The sequence below is a fragment of the Zychaea mexicana genome (assembly GCF_025766255.1).
Source record: "Zychaea mexicana strain RSA 1403 chromosome Unknown BDB00scaffold_9, whole genome shotgun sequence".
Classification (NCBI taxonomy): Eukaryota; Fungi; Mucoromycota; class Mucoromycetes; order Mucorales; family Lichtheimiaceae; genus Zychaea; species Zychaea mexicana.
The window spans coordinates 390,010-405,980 of record NW_026516672.1 but is presented as its reverse complement, the minus strand read 5'-3'; the positions used below and the strand labels follow the sequence as shown (position 1 = coordinate 405,980).

Here is a 15,971-nt window from a genome sequence, read left to right as displayed (position 1 = left end):
GTCTCTCGTTCCCTAGCTCAGTACGGGTTGTCAAGATAACTGAGAGAATTTTAAGTATGCGAACAGCAAACTAATAATGTTAAAGAGAGCATATGCAACAGTAAAGCAGGAAGAATAGGATGTGTAAGCAATAAGCGTTACTACTGCTGCTGATGGAAGATGAAATGATGCTCCAGTTCACACTCGGCGGAGGGTGATCAAAGCGCTCGGGTGTGACAAACCTTCCTTTCTAAATTCGTTATGACACCATCCAATCCGATCTGCGAGTTTCGAACGTCTTCTTTTTAGCAGTCCTTATAAGACTGTGCACTGAATGGAAACGCGTTGCGAAACGGTCTGTTCTCTCACTCTGTAACTCTATATAACCCATCAAATAATTATCACATCACTTTCTTATTAAACACCCTTAAAAGCCTGACATTTTAATTAAATACACCCCGGTAAACAAAAGTAACAGCTACTATCGATAACAATCATCGTCGGCTTATTGCCTCCTCCTGTATGTTATTGTCCTTGCTGCGATGAAAGAATCTTTACACTACGTAGTAACACACCGCCGTGTGTGTAGAGTAACCATAAGTTCTTTAGCTTGTAGCGGACATTGGCGCACCGCAGTGATTATCGTGAACGCTCCTTTCACGCATGAATTTTCTTTTAAAAACCCAACTCCAAGCGAAAGGGTTGATGACGGTGACACAAGCAATGTTATCCGAAGCTTTTACATAACACTCGTAGAACGCGAAAAACTAAGCACCATGGAAAATTGGTGGCCCAAGGAAACAAAGCCTTGCTTTATATACTAATTTTTTCTTCTGGTCATATTACCACCCCATCCCATGAACACGGCCCCAGTACTAAGCTACTTGCGACTGCAAATTGTCCTTTGTGTTCCCAAGAGCATACGAGATCATTTAAGGGTTCAGGCATCAGATCATGCTTGTCTGGATCGCTGCACACTGTTTCGTTGTAAACGTTCTATTGGATATCCTCCTTTCAGGACAACAACGAGCCGTCAGGCTCTGCTGCGGGAGACAATATACTACAGCAAATAGGCGAGCGATCTTTACATGGTGTAGACAGCTTCTAGATCAGACCTACTAGACTCAATGCTTTATTAAGATTTGGAGATATCATCCTCTAGAAATACCTCAGCAACGAGTAACACAGTGTATATCACATTCGTATAAATGCATCATCTTACTTTAAAAAACGAACCATCAAACCGATATTCAAAAGGCAATATGCAGAAGTGCACAGTGAGTGTTACACTTGAGCAGCACGAGCAATAAAATTAAATTTATACACAAAGCTGCAAGGTAAAGGATAAAACGGAAATCGCTCCCACATAGTGCATATGGGCATCCTTGCCAGTAGTCACCAGCGGCTATTAAACTGTGCACATGTATAAACTATTCATTTTTCCATCTACTTTTTTGTTCATAGTTGATAGAGTATGCATAATGGCACTACACTTCACCAATGCTATTATTTCAGTCTACACTGAAATAATTTGTTTCAAGGATGCTTATTGATCGGAAAAAATTATTCAAGGCTGTAAATGCTTGCTAAGGCGGTAATGAGTCCTAGTTTTAAGATGCAAAAGGCGAACGGCGATATACTTAGAAAATATCTAGAAAAAGGCATGTGCGAGAGTACTTTCAGTCGCGCACGTTCGTCCGTACTTACCATCGATAGCGCAATGCATGAAGCCGAGATAAACTGGTCTCTTGCAAAGTCTGCCACACGATGGCCCCGAGAGAGAACGCTTGAGTAACAGTTGGCAATAGCTTGCGACTGGAAAAAAGAGGACATATGAAAGATACTGTATTTTGACGAAGCTATACTAAAAGAACTGAGCAAGCTGGAAGGTTTCTATACTAACAGCGAAAAGAGCTCAGTTTACATCCTTCCTACCTTCTCTGTTCCCGTATCAGTGCTTTGAACACTGTCGTGCGGCCTCTTCTAGAACACAGCGGAAGATACTTGCCACTAGTGTGTTCATCGTGAGCGAACCAGTATTGGACTCGTGTATTATGAAGTTGAATACATTCTTTCTTTTTAAATTATCAAAAACTGAAAACAAAGCGCTACACGATGTTCTTTTGCGAATAAACAAACGGCATCATTTTTACAGCAAGTTTGAAGAAAGTGGTCAAAACTTACGTAAACGACAAGCCGGCCTGCAACTGATCGAATTGGATGAAGTGTTGCACGATATTTGTCTCTCATTCGAAAATTAAGCAGGCGCTGCGAGCTTTCTTTGTTCTTGGGAATGTGATTGCGATTAATGTCAATATAACGAAGATTATGTGAAAGCCTTCTTGACTTATTAAAACGCTCTTTTTGTCACGGCTATTTCTGACACTCATGTCATTCAATAAAGTTTTCGTACATACAGGTAGTATATAGTCCATTTGCTTTAAGCTGACTAAGTGCCATATAGCATTGGAGTCTGAATGCACTCAACACACAGTACATCTGCCTCCTATAATGTATACAGTACCCGCTCGTTAAACCGATCACCTCTGTTTTTCGAGAAAGTGATCGGTTTAACGAATGATCGGTTTAAAGATTGAGGTTCCACTATATGACATAGATACTGCTTACCAAGCTGGTATTTTGGGGAATTGATCGGTTTAACGAAATATCGTTTTGAAGGTGATTGGTGGTTTAACGAGCAGGTACTGTACTCGACTGAATGCACCAGTAAGTACTATGACAGAGCACTTATTGATACTAATATAAAGTAGTTAAGTATGTTATTTTATAGTAAAAAAGTAGCATAAATAATCATGACTACAATATATGTCAAAAATAGTATATTATCATGATATAATAGTAGGAAAAAATCGATGAACCAAAAATCAAAAAAAAACATGTCCAAAAGAATGACAAAACGTCAGCTGCAGGGTTTGAACCTGCGCGGGCAGAGCCCAAGGGATTTCAAGTCCCTCTCCTTAACCACTCGGACAAACTGACGTTGTGATTGTGAAACATTTATAGACTTATACGTACTACGTCACATTGTCAAAATAATGCTAACTTTTTATACTAAAAAATAAATAAAAATTATATCCACAAACTCTTCGAGTAAAAAATGTGGGCTAATAGAAAAGAGCTGCAGTAATTCAATTTAGCAGCATATTTTAATAGGTTTTCTATGTAATAAATTTCAGTAATTTTATTAGGAGCAGCGATTTAAATCCCGATGTAGGTTTGCAGCATAAAGAAAAAAAACTGGCAACAGCACAAGTAAAAATAGGGGTCGCAATCTGACCTATGGGTCAACCTGTCTAACCCTTGACCCAACCCACTGAACTGTTGTAACCCATGTAAGCATATAATATATATGAGGTACTTGTATTCAAGTAGTCAATCTTCTCATTGGGAGGCATCATTATATTAAAGATGTAGTTGTTACTATGGGAGTTAATCATTAAAGTTAAAATCAAATGTAATTTTATTTAACATTTAATTAACTAATATTAACAGTGACTTATAAAAAATAAAAATAATGATTTTTTAGACTTTTTTTTAATTTTCTAAGTCTAAACATAGTTAATATAAATATTATTAATCAGTAGGCAAGGAGGGACTGATGCAGCCCAGAGAATCGAAGATTCAGAGCTTGACCTCTAATAAGATAATGAATTAATTTGCTGTTTACAGCAAAATTAATTATTATTGTTTAGAACCCTATATCTGCTATAGAACTATAACATAAAATGTACTTATGATCTTTTTATTGTGGGACTATACTTTATATTCAAGAGTATAAAATATATAAGATATAAGCAATATATGTAAAAGGAGTAAAGAAGTAGTAGTAGTATAGTTAAAACAGATAATAGAGGGCGGCAGTAAGAGACAAGATTTGACAAAAGACGGAAAAGGAATTGAGAAAAGAAAAAAGAAGGAAGAAGGAAGAAGTGAAAAGAAAAGGGGAAAGTAAGGGAAAAGGATTATGGGCATATAGGGAAGTCATCGATTTTCAACCACACTTTTAATATTATGCTTTCTTTAATGCATGTGAGCCTAAGTGATTTTTTTTGTGATGGCACAAAACCCTTTACCTTTAAGAATAATCATATTACAAAACGTATATGTTGCTTCTTGCACTGTTAGGAATTCGCGTGCCATCATCTTGGAGAGCTGTGTATACATATATGAGCTTTTGCACTTCCAGTGCTCAAGTTCAGGTTGATTGACACTTCCTTCATCACCACATCGAAATCAGTCTTGACCCGTCAACCTGAGTTTTGACCCATCGGGTTGAACAGGTCGGGTTGGATCAGTGTTTTCTTGACCCGTCCCGTCCAATTGCGACCCCTAAGTAAAAATATAGTATGACATATACAGCTATACTACAATGCCGTCTTTCTCTCTAAGACTCAAAGTTTAATGCACTTGAGATTGCTGTATTCTTCATGCTTTTTGGAAGTTTGGCAGCAAAATTTATTTCTTTCATTCTTCTATGATATGTGCGTCAATAGAAAACAAGTAGTAAAAGCTACTATAATAGTTGAAGAATGCTTTAATATCAATGGCGTTGTCACCCAGTAGTAGTATTGGTATGATGTAAGCCTTTTTTTTGTGGCGTCTGTATTTGCTTTACTAGATGTATCATAGCTACAGACGAGTCAAAAGATCAACTATTGAATAAAAACTATATTAATACTTGTTGAAGCTAACTGATTTTTTTGTGTAGATATAAATGGTATAATTTTTTATTCTTTTTGACGCCTATATCATCAGTGTTGCCTATCGAGAGCCATCACTGCTTCAATATCCTTGACAGTTTTCGGTGCAATTGTCAAGTTTTCAATACCGTCGGATGTGATGAGCACAGTATCTTCAATCCTCACACCTCCAACTGGTCGATACTGCTCGATCCGATCCATATTGAAATATTTACGCAAATAAGGCACCTTAGTCCACATGGCCAGACTTGTTTCGTTGAAGTATAAACCTGGTTCAACGGTTATAACCATATGCTCCTCAAGTGGTTTTGTGAGCAACTGTTGCTTGCTAACTGACGACGACGTTGATGATTTTCCATTCTTGGCTGATGAATTGCATGATAAAATGCCAGCACCACGTCCGCCAACATCGTGGACATCCAAACCAACAGAGTGACCAGTACCTACGCATCAAATAGTATTAATGCATCACTGAAGCTCTAAGGAGAGAAATTGCTTGCTGCTGTCCCGAGTACACTTGCATATTGTAGTTTTTTCTATACACGTACCATGGAAATAAAAAGCACGAATAACACCCATTTCGACCAGTTCTTCTGGATCTGCATTGACAAGGATACCAATTCGCACAAGCTCGTGGCTTAAAATACGTACCACTAGTTGATGCATATCCGTCCACAAGACACCTGGTTTCAGCTTTTCTAGAACAGCCTAAAAATGAACCGTTTATTATTATCATTATCATAAAGAAGAAATATGTTATTCGTGCCATATCCCCACTATTTTTCTAATGTCGTAGTACCTCTTGTGCTTTTAACACAATCTCGTAAATAGTTTTAGCTTCAGGACTGAAAGTACCGGAAGAAGGAAACGTGCGAGTTACGTCACTATTGTTTCGAACGGTTATCACGGTAGACAGTAGTAGTAAGTAAAAGCAGCAGGACAATAGTATTCTCTCTTACTACTATCCTCCATCCTTCCCTTGCTGTTTTCCAGAGTGGTAAGAGATAGTCTTTCTTAATACCTTCCATAACAGCGGCGTTCACCACCCGCATCCACGAGTACCAAACTGTGCGGACCTGATGGGATGATTTGGTTGTTTTTAGTGTAGTGAAGTGTTGCTGCACGAGGGCCTGAAGCAACGATGGGTAAGTAGCACTGCCTATGCATTCCTACACAGTAAAAGCATCACCCACGTACAACCGTATCAAAGACATTAGCTCCTATAATTACTTTTGAAAAGAAAGAAAAACACCTTCATTTCTAGGCCACTACTTGTTTCCTTACCATTGCGCGCACATTCCCAGCGAAAACGGGCTTCCAACTCCCTTTCCATTTGGCGGGGCTTGACATGCTGCATAAGCGCGATATGTGCATGAGAAGAGATATGGCAAGCGTATCGAACCAATTCAATCTCCCACGGAAACTTAGTCAGTCGTGCTTCATGCATGGCTATCTTTAATGCTGTAAACTCTAGCCTATCAAAATCCACCCCAGCTTCACAGAGCGCAGTGGTGTCGGTCGTGTCCAAGATGTGAATGACATTTGGATCGATTTGCATCAACAAGCCCGGTAAATCAGCTTCAGAAACAATTGCGTCCGCGTCGTATTTTTGCAGTAGAGCGGCTGCATTGTCCGGTGCACCGGACCATAGTACTTCATTGTCAGGGACGGTTGGTGGAATCAAGTAGACGAGGTCTGTGAAGAGATCAATGACGACGTGGAAACCTGCTTCTTCCACACCTGCGAAGGAAAAGAGAAAGCATTGGCATTGTTATGAATGCGAGAACAACAAAAGAAAACCATCTTTAATTTTATTTACCAGTCAAGTAGACAAAGTTGCTTTCGTTTCGAAAGTCGAGTTCAACGTCGGTATCATCTCGTAGCTCTATGTCGGCACCTCGGTGATAAATGATCCCGCGACTGTTCTTATCAGGGTTAAGGAGTCGTTTGATTTTGAAATAATGCTCTTTTGTAGGAAGCCTATCGCTCGAGAAGATTGGAGGCATAACAGAAAGGACGTTGTGTGTAAAAAAAATGAGTGATAGATAAAGAGAAAGAAAGAGAAGAAAAGTAAGTGTGGTTGGACAACAGGAAAAGAAAGGGAAAGTCAGGCGAGTAGCCGGTGTTGGTTATGTTAGCGAGCTGCGGAGCAATATAAACAAACTTGTTTGCTGTCGGTCATTCTGCCCGCACTTGCCCACATTGTTGTGATGACCTAGCTATAAGGATGCTCTGATCAGTTGACTAACATGTTGTTGTTGGTGGTGGGGTTGAATGTCCCACACAGTGGATGGATGCATGTCAAAGTCCCGTTTAATTCATGCAAGAAGACATTATCATCTGTGCGGCAATTATTACTGTCTTTTTGTTTCTCAAGACAACCTAATGCTTATCACAACTACCATATGAATGAATAAAAATCTTCGACAGAGAGTGGTGTAGTGCGTTTAAAGTGATATATATAGCTACCAATCTGTTGTTATTGCACGTCAAATCAAACCAATGCAGTAGAACGAATTTAATGTGTGACCGCGCGAGAAATATAGAGCAAGTAATATACTATACATCACTGATCAATGTAATCAGTACGAGTTGACTTTCGTCCTTACCGGCCAGATGATCCCCACCCTTGTGGCAATAATGACTGCTGCACAGGGGTCACGGCTGGTGTAATAGGCTCTTGGATGCTATATATTTTGCTTATTCATGACAGCGGCAAAAACCCCCACTAGCAATTGTTGGATATGGTGAGTCGTAGTTTTTTTACATTAAGGTTCCGAGCAAAGTGCTTCTAGCATCATACTAATCAAGCCAATAGCTTGGGTGAAGAATGAACTAGGTCAGTACATGCTTACAACAACGAAAATCCTTTTAGCGGCACAAGTATTTTTTTTTATTAGAGAAAACATTAGTAAATATTACATTTGGCGCTCACTACTACAGCCATTAAATGGAGAAGGTAGTCATGATCCCATTACTACTTACTACAGGTTTGACAAGAGTACTCATTGCTGTTGCAGCTTCCAATCATGCGTACAGGCAAAGAAAAAGAGAAAATCCGGCTGCTTAAAGACCCTGTATATTGCCGGACTCGTAATGGTAGACGTAGCAGCAGCACTATTGATGGTGTTATAATTCCTTCCGACATCAGCTATTAGCTGCGTAGAGAACGTTGCTGCAAGAAGCGTTCTTTTAAATTGATCGATTCAGTGAAAAATGAACAATGGAAAGAGTAAATATTATTGACAATGCAAGTGTTTATGGAGAATAAGAGGAAGGTATGCATAGAAAGGCTAATGCTTGATACAATAACACTAATTTACAAGTAAAACACTCATTATAGTCAACGTGTCCCATAGCTTCCATTCGTCCCTTAATTCCATGCCGTCTATGCCAAAGCACGAGCAAAACAGCTAGTGCAAGCAAACAAAGCCCACTATAAAAAGGAACAGCTTATCTTCTCTTGCAATTGACTTTCGCTACACTGAGTATCGTCAACGCATCGCACTGAGGGTCCGTGATTGTTAAAAGGACATCCATGAATAGAAGCTTTTTGCGTTAAATGCCAAGGCTAGCCTATTCAAAGTTTTATTTGTGTTGCCTCTGTTAGTCCTAATCAAGACAGCATGGATGATTATCCACCTGCACGCACATCTCAGACGCCCATCGCCGGATCTGAAACGTGGATGGTGACGCTTCTCTCTGATACCATACACAAGTACACAATGCTTACAAGTAACGTCGATGATGATAGCTGCTGATATGTATCCTAAATAGCCACCTTTGTTTGCCTGTTCAGCTATGCTGGCAAGTCCAGCAGCAAATTCTCCAAAATTTTTAGGGTGTTGTCAAATGTCGTCCCCCTCAGCTATCTAAAGTTCAGCAGCAGTCATTGAATTTTGTGTTCTCTTTAATTGTTGATAATAGTACAACAACAACAACAGTAAAAATGGCGTCAAAATCATCAGTACGATCATTACGACACGCACTCAATGGTGTCTTTTCTGTCTACAAGCCCACCGGTTACACTTCGCGCGATGCAGTGAATATGGTTCAAGATTCACTTTCGGAACAACTGCGATTGCGTATGGACTTTACCAAAAAGCTTAAGAATCGTGACAAGATTAAGATTGGTCATGGAGGCACCTTGGTAAATATTACAAGTGCCAATATTAGACAGAAGAGAAAGTGTGTCGAGCGTGTGTATGCGCTGCTACAGGGGTAGAAGAATGATTGGCGATATGAAAAATGGCTAAGATTATTTTTAGGATCCGTTGGCAGAAGGCGTATTAAGTAAGGAAGTGCTTTAATTAGAAAGAAGCTCGTGCAATTTAGATGAACTGAAAATTTCGACAGTATTGGGGGTTGGCGATGGCTGCAAAAAACTGCACGACTTTTTGCATTGTACCAAGGCAAGTGCTACTTTTACTACAGATACACTTTATTATGCGGGTTGATTGCTAGTAGAGTGATTTATCCCTTCTTCTCTTTCTCCTCTTCTTGTATACACGCTTCCTCACTCACATTAAAACAGGAGTATCTCGTATTAGCAAAATTCGGACAGGCGACGGATAGTTACGACAGCGAAGGCACTATCACACATAGTGGATCGACAAGTCATATCAGCCGGCAAAGCTTATTGTCGATCCTACCTCAATTCAAAGGAGAGATCACCCAAGTACCACCAATGCAAGTCTCATTCTCCATTTTGGGTCAATGTTGTTGTTGTTGTTATTATTGTTATCATCAGTAGGCTAACTTGTATAACATAGATATTCCGCCATCTCAATCCAGGGCAAGCGTGCCTATGATTATGCAAGACAAGGCATTGCTCTACCTCGACCAATCGAACCACGTCAGGTTCAGATACTGGCCCTAGATCTGGTCGAGTTCCATCATCCGTATGCGGTCTATCGGGTCGAATGCGGCGGAGGGACGTATATGCGGAGTTTAGTCCATGACATTGGGCTTGCGCTTGGTTCTTATTCCCACATGACAGGATTGAAGAGAACACGTCAAGGTACAATGACGATCCAGGATGCGCTCGAGTTGACGATGGTGGATGATAACAGCAACGACAGCGACGCATCCTCTTCTAGTAGTATTAATAGTACTAGCAACAGCAGTGGAACAAAGATGAAGCACATTGATTTGGATAAAGTGATTAAATTACTGCATTAGCTCTTTTCAAAAACAATCATGGACGGCAGTTCCACGCATTGAACATATGCGCGGAGTTCGCTCACACATCCAAAAGTAGCTTTGCATGTTGCATCACCTCCCGTTTGGGTATTACATGTGCCTGTGTTTACCAAGAAGCCCGAAAAAAGAGAGACTGCCAGCGCGGGTTTGCATCGTCATGGAGAGTTCAGACAAGGAGCTTCGGGAGAGCGTGAGGTTGGGGGGTGTGGGGAAAGATGAAGAAGTAGAAGAACAAGAGGCACTTCTGCCACGCTCTGGGGTCATCCACCACCAACAACAACATCAACAGCAACAGCAACAGCAACAGCAACAGCAACAGCAGCATGTACCTGCGAGTAACAGAAAAGGCGGATATCACTTACTACAAACAATTTCAACAGAGACCCCTTCTTCTCTCCTCTTTTTCCCCTTTTGGCTTTTTCAACGCTTTTTTAATTTTGTGTTTTGCCCGTCTTCTTTTATTTCTTACACTCTTGCTTTTTGCTTTCTATTTTCTTGTACGATAAATTCAAGGACATTCCGTAACCGGTGGGCTTTTCTTTCTCTCCCTCTCTTTCTCACACCTATACACCCAATCCACACACTCACTCTCTTTCTTCATTCCTCGCCGTCTTCATATATCCCTCCAGGTCCCCCCTCGTTTCTTCTTATCCAAAGACACCCAAGAACCAGCCAAGCCTTCATTTACACCTCCAAATGTCGACGGCACAAAATATACCTTCAGAACTCATTGTCCACATTTTAAAATATCTGTCCCATCCATCCGACCTTTCGAGCTGTGCACTGTCCTGCAAGTCATGGAGCCTCCATGCAGTTGAACTACTCTGGTACAAACCCAATTTCGTCCGATCGTCAGCCTGGGTGAGCTTTTGCAACGTCTTAGAACAAGCGAATCGGCCCAAACTATTGTTTCCTTATACGAGCTTTATCCGCCGAATCAACCTGTCGTTGTTGGCTACGCACGTTCAAGATGCTCACCTGACCAGTCTGCACGAATGCGAACGGTTAGAACGGGTCACGTTGACCGGTTGCTCGAACCTAACGGATGACGGCATAACAGGCTTTTTGGGAAATAAAGTGCGGAGGTGTCTCGTATCGATGGATCTCGGTGATGTGACAAACGTCACCGACGTCAGTATTAAGCGAATAGCCGAGATATGTCCAAATCTGCAAGGCCTCAATCTCAGCATGTGTAAAGATGGGCCGCGGCGCTTTGAGAGCATTACGGATGAAGGTGTCGTCATGCTATCAGAGTCCTGTGTTGGCTTACGAAGGGTAAATATTAGTATACTCATTGGTATCTGGAAGCGTGTGTATGCATGGAAAAGGGGAGGGAGGGGGAGCATGTTTGTTATTATTAGAATCATCACGTTAACTTGTTCGGTTCCTGACATTTCTCAAATACTAGATCAAACTAAACAACTGCGTCAAAGTATCCGACCCGTCTGTCGTGTCATTGGCAAAACACTGTCCGGCACTACTCGAAATCGACCTTATGAACTGTGAGATTACCAACAAGTCACTGCTGGAGGTGTTCAAGTACAGCGGTGAGCTTCGTGAGTTCCGCCTGAACAACTGCACCGAGATTACGGATTCCGCCTTTACGGAGTCTGCGCTGACCATACTGCCAACGACGGGCAACCACTACTACGACCAACTGCGCATCCTAGACCTGACATCGATCCAGTCCATCACCGACAGCGCCGTGCGCCAGATCATCGCAGCAGCACCCAAGATCCGCAACCTTGTGCTGAACAAATGCCACAACATCACCGACGAAAGCGTGCTTGCGATCTGCCACCTGGGCCGCTACCTGCACTATCTGCATTTGGGCCACTGTCTCCGACTGACGGATTATTCCATTGTCGAATTGGCACGTCATTGCACCCGCATTCGGTATCTGGATCTGGCCTGCTGTGGCCAGCTCACGGACCGCTCCGTCGTGGAATTGGCCACACTGCCGAAATTGAAACGGATCGGACTGGTCAAATGCCAAAATATCACGGATCAGGCTATTTATGCGCTCACGAGTCATGCACGGATCGCCAATTCGCTTGAACGAGTGCATCTTAGCTACTGTTCACGGCTCACGATACCCGCTATCATGCAGCTTGTCAATTTCTGCGAAAAGCTCACCCATTTGAGTCTCACATCAGTACCTGCATTTCTGCGGCCTGACTTCCAACGGTTCCGTCGCACGCCACCAAAAGAGTTTTCACCACAGCAGCGAAGTGTCTTTTGCGTGTTCTCTGGACGCGGTGTACGGGATTTGCGAGCCTATTTGAATCAATTAGCGGCCATGAACTCTGAGGCCCTTCAGCATCAACAACAGCAACAGCAACAGCAACAAAATCCCATGCATCTCAATAACAGCAATAATGTCACTAATAATAACATTAATCATCAGCATCATCCTAATCATCATCATCAACTGCAACAAGCGTTACCACCACCACAACAAAATATCCTACAAAGACATGCAGAGCTTGCGCATATCGATATACCAACAGACGTGCTGTCCAGATTACATCGTGGGGATGGCATACAGGCAATGCTTGCTCTCCGTAATGGCCGGCCGCCCGCAACAACAACACTCTCCAATCCAACTACCACTACCACTGCTGTAACAGGCGTAGGAGCAGCCTTTGGAACCGCAGCGGCTGCTGCAACTGTAACAACAGCAGCATCGCCGGCAGCAGTGGTGACGGACGATGAAGATACCAATAATGAAGTCTTTGGAGATACAGAAGACATTGATGTACTGTGAATCGAGTAGTGAATATAAATCATAATAAAAAAATGTTGGAAAAAGTCCTTGCTATACATATTTAAATTGCACATAGTCATTTCAAAAAGTGAAGTCGCTGATTTTGAGTTTGATGTCGTTCATGATGGCGATCGATCCAGAAATAAAGTCCTGCTCACGTGTCACGAACTTCGTTTATTATTACTTGCCGGTCCCAGGAGTCCCAGCAACAATGGTTCCGCAATAAAAGTTATTCTGAGCTAAAATTTGCGGCGCCCAGTGTTCTGATACGGCAATCAAACGGCTAATCGGTTTTCCGCTTATGCAGAAAGTGGCTGAGTGTGCCTGAAATAATCCAACCCTCAGTTTTCTATTATCAGTATCAGTAATCAATGTCATCAAGAATAGTTAAAAAACGCAAGCAAACAACAACCGTGTATAAAGTTTCAGAAAAGGGGGCGAAAATTATCAAGCTAGTAAGAAACATAGAGACGACGACTGCCAATGACAACATTACGCCTTTTGAAGTTCGCCAGACGCAATCAGCAAACGTTGATCCCCAACCAACGCAGTGCGTAGACACTGACGATGAAGATGACGATGTTGACGGTCAGCCAAGACGTCAAAGTGCTGCTGCCAAGCGTGCAGTGCGTTGGGCTGGCCTTTTCCCCGGGTTAGTTAAGGCCTATAAAGAAGGGTATAAGCAAGCGCCGGTCCCCGAGGCACTCGAGCCTGTTGAAGCAGCGATGTGTGGTTGTGATGATGATAAGAAAGCCAGTAAAGAGGTTACTTGTATCTTTAAATGTGGTAAGCGTTATTTCAAGGTTTCTCCAAGAAAAGCAACGAACAAACAAGCTTTCTCGTCTGTTTAGGCATTCGGCAATTCAGCATCAAATACTGCAAAGTATGCCCCGACTTTATCTTACCACTAGTTTTGATGCGTCGTCATATGTTTCCTTTGACGCCGCAAAACCCTGGGCATGCAGTGCATATAAAACTAATGCAGACAATCCACAATCTGCATTATATTTGCCGTGTCTCGGTGCACAGCATCGCCAAGTGGGCTGAAGCCGATTTTGAGGAAGAGGTACTATCGTTTATAAGGCAACTTTTATCTAGGATATAAACATACTCTTGTTGGCTTTCTAGGTTCCTGCGTCGTTCAAGTCTCGCTTAAACGATGCACTGCCGGTTTTTGACAGAACTCTCCTCAGCCTCAAGAAGCAGCCCTGCGTGTGAGTGTCACCCGTAGTTTAGTGCTATTCTCTGTATTTCCATATAATTTGTATTGATTATTATTTGTTTTCTTGGTTAGTGGATTTGTCACGACCTGTATTTCTGTTTGATTCGTATTATATTCCTAGTTTGTAACTAGTGAGATCTGTTAAGAAAATCTCATTTGGAGACGAGTCTCCCAAGAGCTATATCTGAGGTAGAGTTTTTCTTGTAGTTTTGTTATATTCCCTATGTGTAGCTATACCTACGTTTTAAGTGTTTTAAAGAAAGTGACGGATACTAAAACGTATGGCAGCAACATACGTATTATGTACGATGTGGATTGCAAGCTGCGAAGTACCTTAAAGTAACTAATCGTCATCTTACTTCAATATGTACGCAGACGTCTTTTGTTCTCTAATTTTATGTTCTTTCAGAAAAAACCATCGCTGAGAGATATTGAAGATGCCCCCATCGCAGTGGGCATTTTTCTTATCACTGGGCATAATTTTACTTGCCAAGTTCACTTCCATCCTCGTCTGGTTAAAGGCTTTGGCATGATCGATGGGGAGTGGCTAATTGAGGATCAAAAAGCACCATTTAGAAAAGCAGATTGTCTTGGCTCCTAACAAAGATTCACCATGCCTAACTGGATGTCATCGATTCAGTACTCGAAAGCATAAATGATATAAGCTTATTATATTTGACGTGAAAAAGCAAACACGACAGCATTACGAGTATCCAAGTGAAATCCAGCTCCCACTCTTTTTGGGAACAAAATTCAAGTTTTGCAATTACGTGTCAATGGCGTGGACGGGAGATGCTCGTTTTTGGTACGAAACTGATGGACGATGGAAAGTTCCTTGCTTACAAGGGAGTTTCTCTCATGATACCCTCTGATATCCATCATTGTGCAATTGCCAGCCGTGCACTCACGGTCTTGCTATCGATTAGGCATAACACAATACTTAACTTTATGCGCATGTCGATGAAGACTTGTTGGATCGTCTCTCGCGCACGCCCAGCCTCACTGAACACCTTGTGCACTGGAGGGAGAGAGCAACTTACTCCCGTAGTTAGAATCCTCATCACCATTCCATGGGGAAAAATCGCATGGATATCGCCAACACTCAGAACAAGTATAAACAAGAACTTATGAGTGTTTTATACTGGGAGACTCTGATCTTGGATGACCACCGCGACAGTCATTTTCCAAAGAAACGACATCTGCAACAATAGTCGCCTTTTACGCATTTACATTATTCTCCCATCTCTGTCCTCCTTATCTCTAATACAATCCCTTCTACTGTAGTTGCCTAACAGACACTCATCTTCATTTTTCACTGTATCCCCTTCTGTATTTCCTGAAAACAATTGAAAAATGCTTCAGATTCACCGTTTTTACCGGATGTTTCCAGTTATCTAAGGTCATTGTGCAGCTGGAGGCGTTTTTTTGGCATGGAGATTTCACAGCCTTTCTTTGTTGAGGCACTTACCAAAGCATCTCGCTGAATGAGAGGCGAACCCTTCGAAATCATTCAAATATAAACTATCACATGCCTCACTAATTCTTGTCATAAGTGATTCTCTTTGGAGAATTTATTTCGCTTAACTTTACTCTTGACAACAGACCAGAACTGTTCAATTGGATGGAGTTCAGGGAAATATGGAGGAAGGTGGACGTAGCGATATCCTCGAGAGTGAATATACTTTCCTATATCCGTTGAGCTATGACTTGGAAGCATTATCCATGACAAGATAATGTCCTTTCATATCTGAATACTTGTCCATTTTATCAATGGTTGCCTTTAAAAAGCTCGAATAATGCCCTGTTACCGTTCCTAAGTAGTTTCACAGCCAAGCTTTCTCTTTTTAATACGCTTAGGAAATCTCAGACCAACATTAATAAAGCCAGTTGCCGATATTGCACCTAAAATCGCAGTTGCATTTGCCTTGGTTGTAGGTACTGTAACTATTGCAGGAGTGCCTTTCTTTGACCAAGCCATACCCCGTTTCAAATTGATATGAAAGGCTGATTCATCTGCTGCCACTTTTGCACCCAATCATACCTTTGTTGAATCTTCTCTTTCTACAGGCCTACAGGCTGT

At 41.7% G+C, this 15,971-nt stretch overlaps 5 protein-coding genes and 1 non-coding gene across 6 annotated transcripts; 3 read left to right on the top strand and 3 right to left on the bottom strand.

Annotated features, from left to right (window-relative positions):
• Positions 1–2,897: 2,897 nt before the first annotated feature.
• BDB00DRAFT_t16 lies at positions 2,898–2,979 on the bottom strand. Its single transcript has one exon. It is a non-coding gene; the product is annotated as a tRNA-Ser (tRNA).
• A 1,605-nt stretch (positions 2,980–4,584) lies between these two features.
• On the bottom strand, positions 4,585–6,840 carry BDB00DRAFT_804537 (peptidase M24, structural domain-containing protein). The gene is made up of 6 exons (XM_053122125.1): positions 6,520–6,840; positions 5,985–6,440; positions 5,722–5,869; positions 5,500–5,584; positions 5,249–5,408; positions 4,585–5,143 (listed from the first exon to the last, which is right to left on the bottom strand). Exons 1-6 carry the CDS (start codon positions 6,704–6,706, stop codon positions 4,752–4,754), a joined length of 1,428 nt encoding a protein of 475 aa, XP_052983731.1. The 5' UTR covers positions 6,707–6,840; the 3' UTR covers positions 4,585–4,751.
• Positions 6,841–8,553: 1,713 nt separating this feature from the next.
• Positions 8,554–9,932, top strand: BDB00DRAFT_804532 (putative tRNA pseudouridine synthase 1-like protein). The gene is made up of 5 exons (XM_053122124.1): positions 8,554–8,850; positions 8,969–8,993; positions 9,057–9,112; positions 9,235–9,389; positions 9,473–9,932. Exons 1-5 carry the CDS (start codon positions 8,650–8,652, stop codon positions 9,879–9,881), a joined length of 846 nt encoding a protein of 281 aa, XP_052983730.1. The 5' UTR covers positions 8,554–8,649; the 3' UTR covers positions 9,882–9,932.
• A 666-nt stretch (positions 9,933–10,598) lies between these two features.
• On the top strand, positions 10,599–12,195 carry BDB00DRAFT_723520 (uncharacterized protein; the record flags this gene model as incomplete). The annotated part of the gene is made up of 2 exons (XM_053118213.1): positions 10,599–11,177; positions 11,311–12,195. Coding segments are annotated over 2 exons (1,464 nt in total), but the record flags the coding sequence as incomplete, so codon positions are not given.
• Positions 12,196–12,242: 47 nt separating this feature from the next.
• BDB00DRAFT_804528 (uncharacterized protein) lies at positions 12,243–12,834 on the bottom strand. Its single transcript, XM_053122123.1, has one exon. The coding sequence runs from the start codon at positions 12,747–12,749 to the stop codon at positions 12,330–12,332; it is 420 nt and encodes a 139-aa protein (XP_052983728.1). The 5' UTR covers positions 12,750–12,834; the 3' UTR covers positions 12,243–12,329.
• A 206-nt stretch (positions 12,835–13,040) lies between these two features.
• BDB00DRAFT_784793 (uncharacterized protein) lies at positions 13,041–14,492 on the top strand (the record flags this gene model as incomplete). Its single annotated transcript, XM_053120489.1, has 5 exons — positions 13,041–13,455; positions 13,581–13,735; positions 13,798–13,883; positions 14,123–14,230; positions 14,267–14,492. 5 exons carry the CDS (start codon positions 13,041–13,043, stop codon positions 14,490–14,492), a joined length of 990 nt encoding a protein of 329 aa, XP_052983727.1.
• Between the last annotated feature and the right edge of the window lie 1,479 nt (positions 14,493–15,971).

Excerpts from the sequence above, each read along its gene's own strand:
- BDB00DRAFT_804537 (XM_053122125.1), bottom strand. The coding sequence starts at position 6,706 with ATGCCTCCAATCTTCTCGAGCGATAGGCTTCCTACAAAAGAGCATTAT. Across the intron at positions 5,870-5,984 it reads CTGGGAATGTGCGCGCAATG|GAATGCATAGGCAGTGCTAC; the intron begins GTAAGGAAACAA and ends TTTACTGTGTAG. Across the intron at positions 5,144-5,248 it reads TCGTGCTTTTTATTTCCATG|GTACTGGTCACTCTGTTGGT; the intron begins GTACGTGTATAG and ends TTTGATGCGTAG.
- BDB00DRAFT_804532 (XM_053122124.1), top strand. The coding sequence starts at position 8,650 with ATGGCGTCAAAATCATCAGTACGATCATTACGACACGCACTCAATGGT. Across the intron at positions 8,851-8,968 it reads TTGGTCATGGAGGCACCTTG|GATCCGTTGGCAGAAGGCGT; the intron begins GTAAATATTACA and ends GATTATTTTTAG. Across the intron at positions 8,994-9,056 it reads GTTGGCAGAAGGCGTATTAA|TATTGGGGGTTGGCGATGGC; the intron begins GTAAGGAAGTGC and ends AAATTTCGACAG.
- BDB00DRAFT_804528 (XM_053122123.1), bottom strand. The coding sequence starts at position 12,749 with ATGACTATGTGCAATTTAAATATGTATAGCAAGGACTTTTTCCAACAT.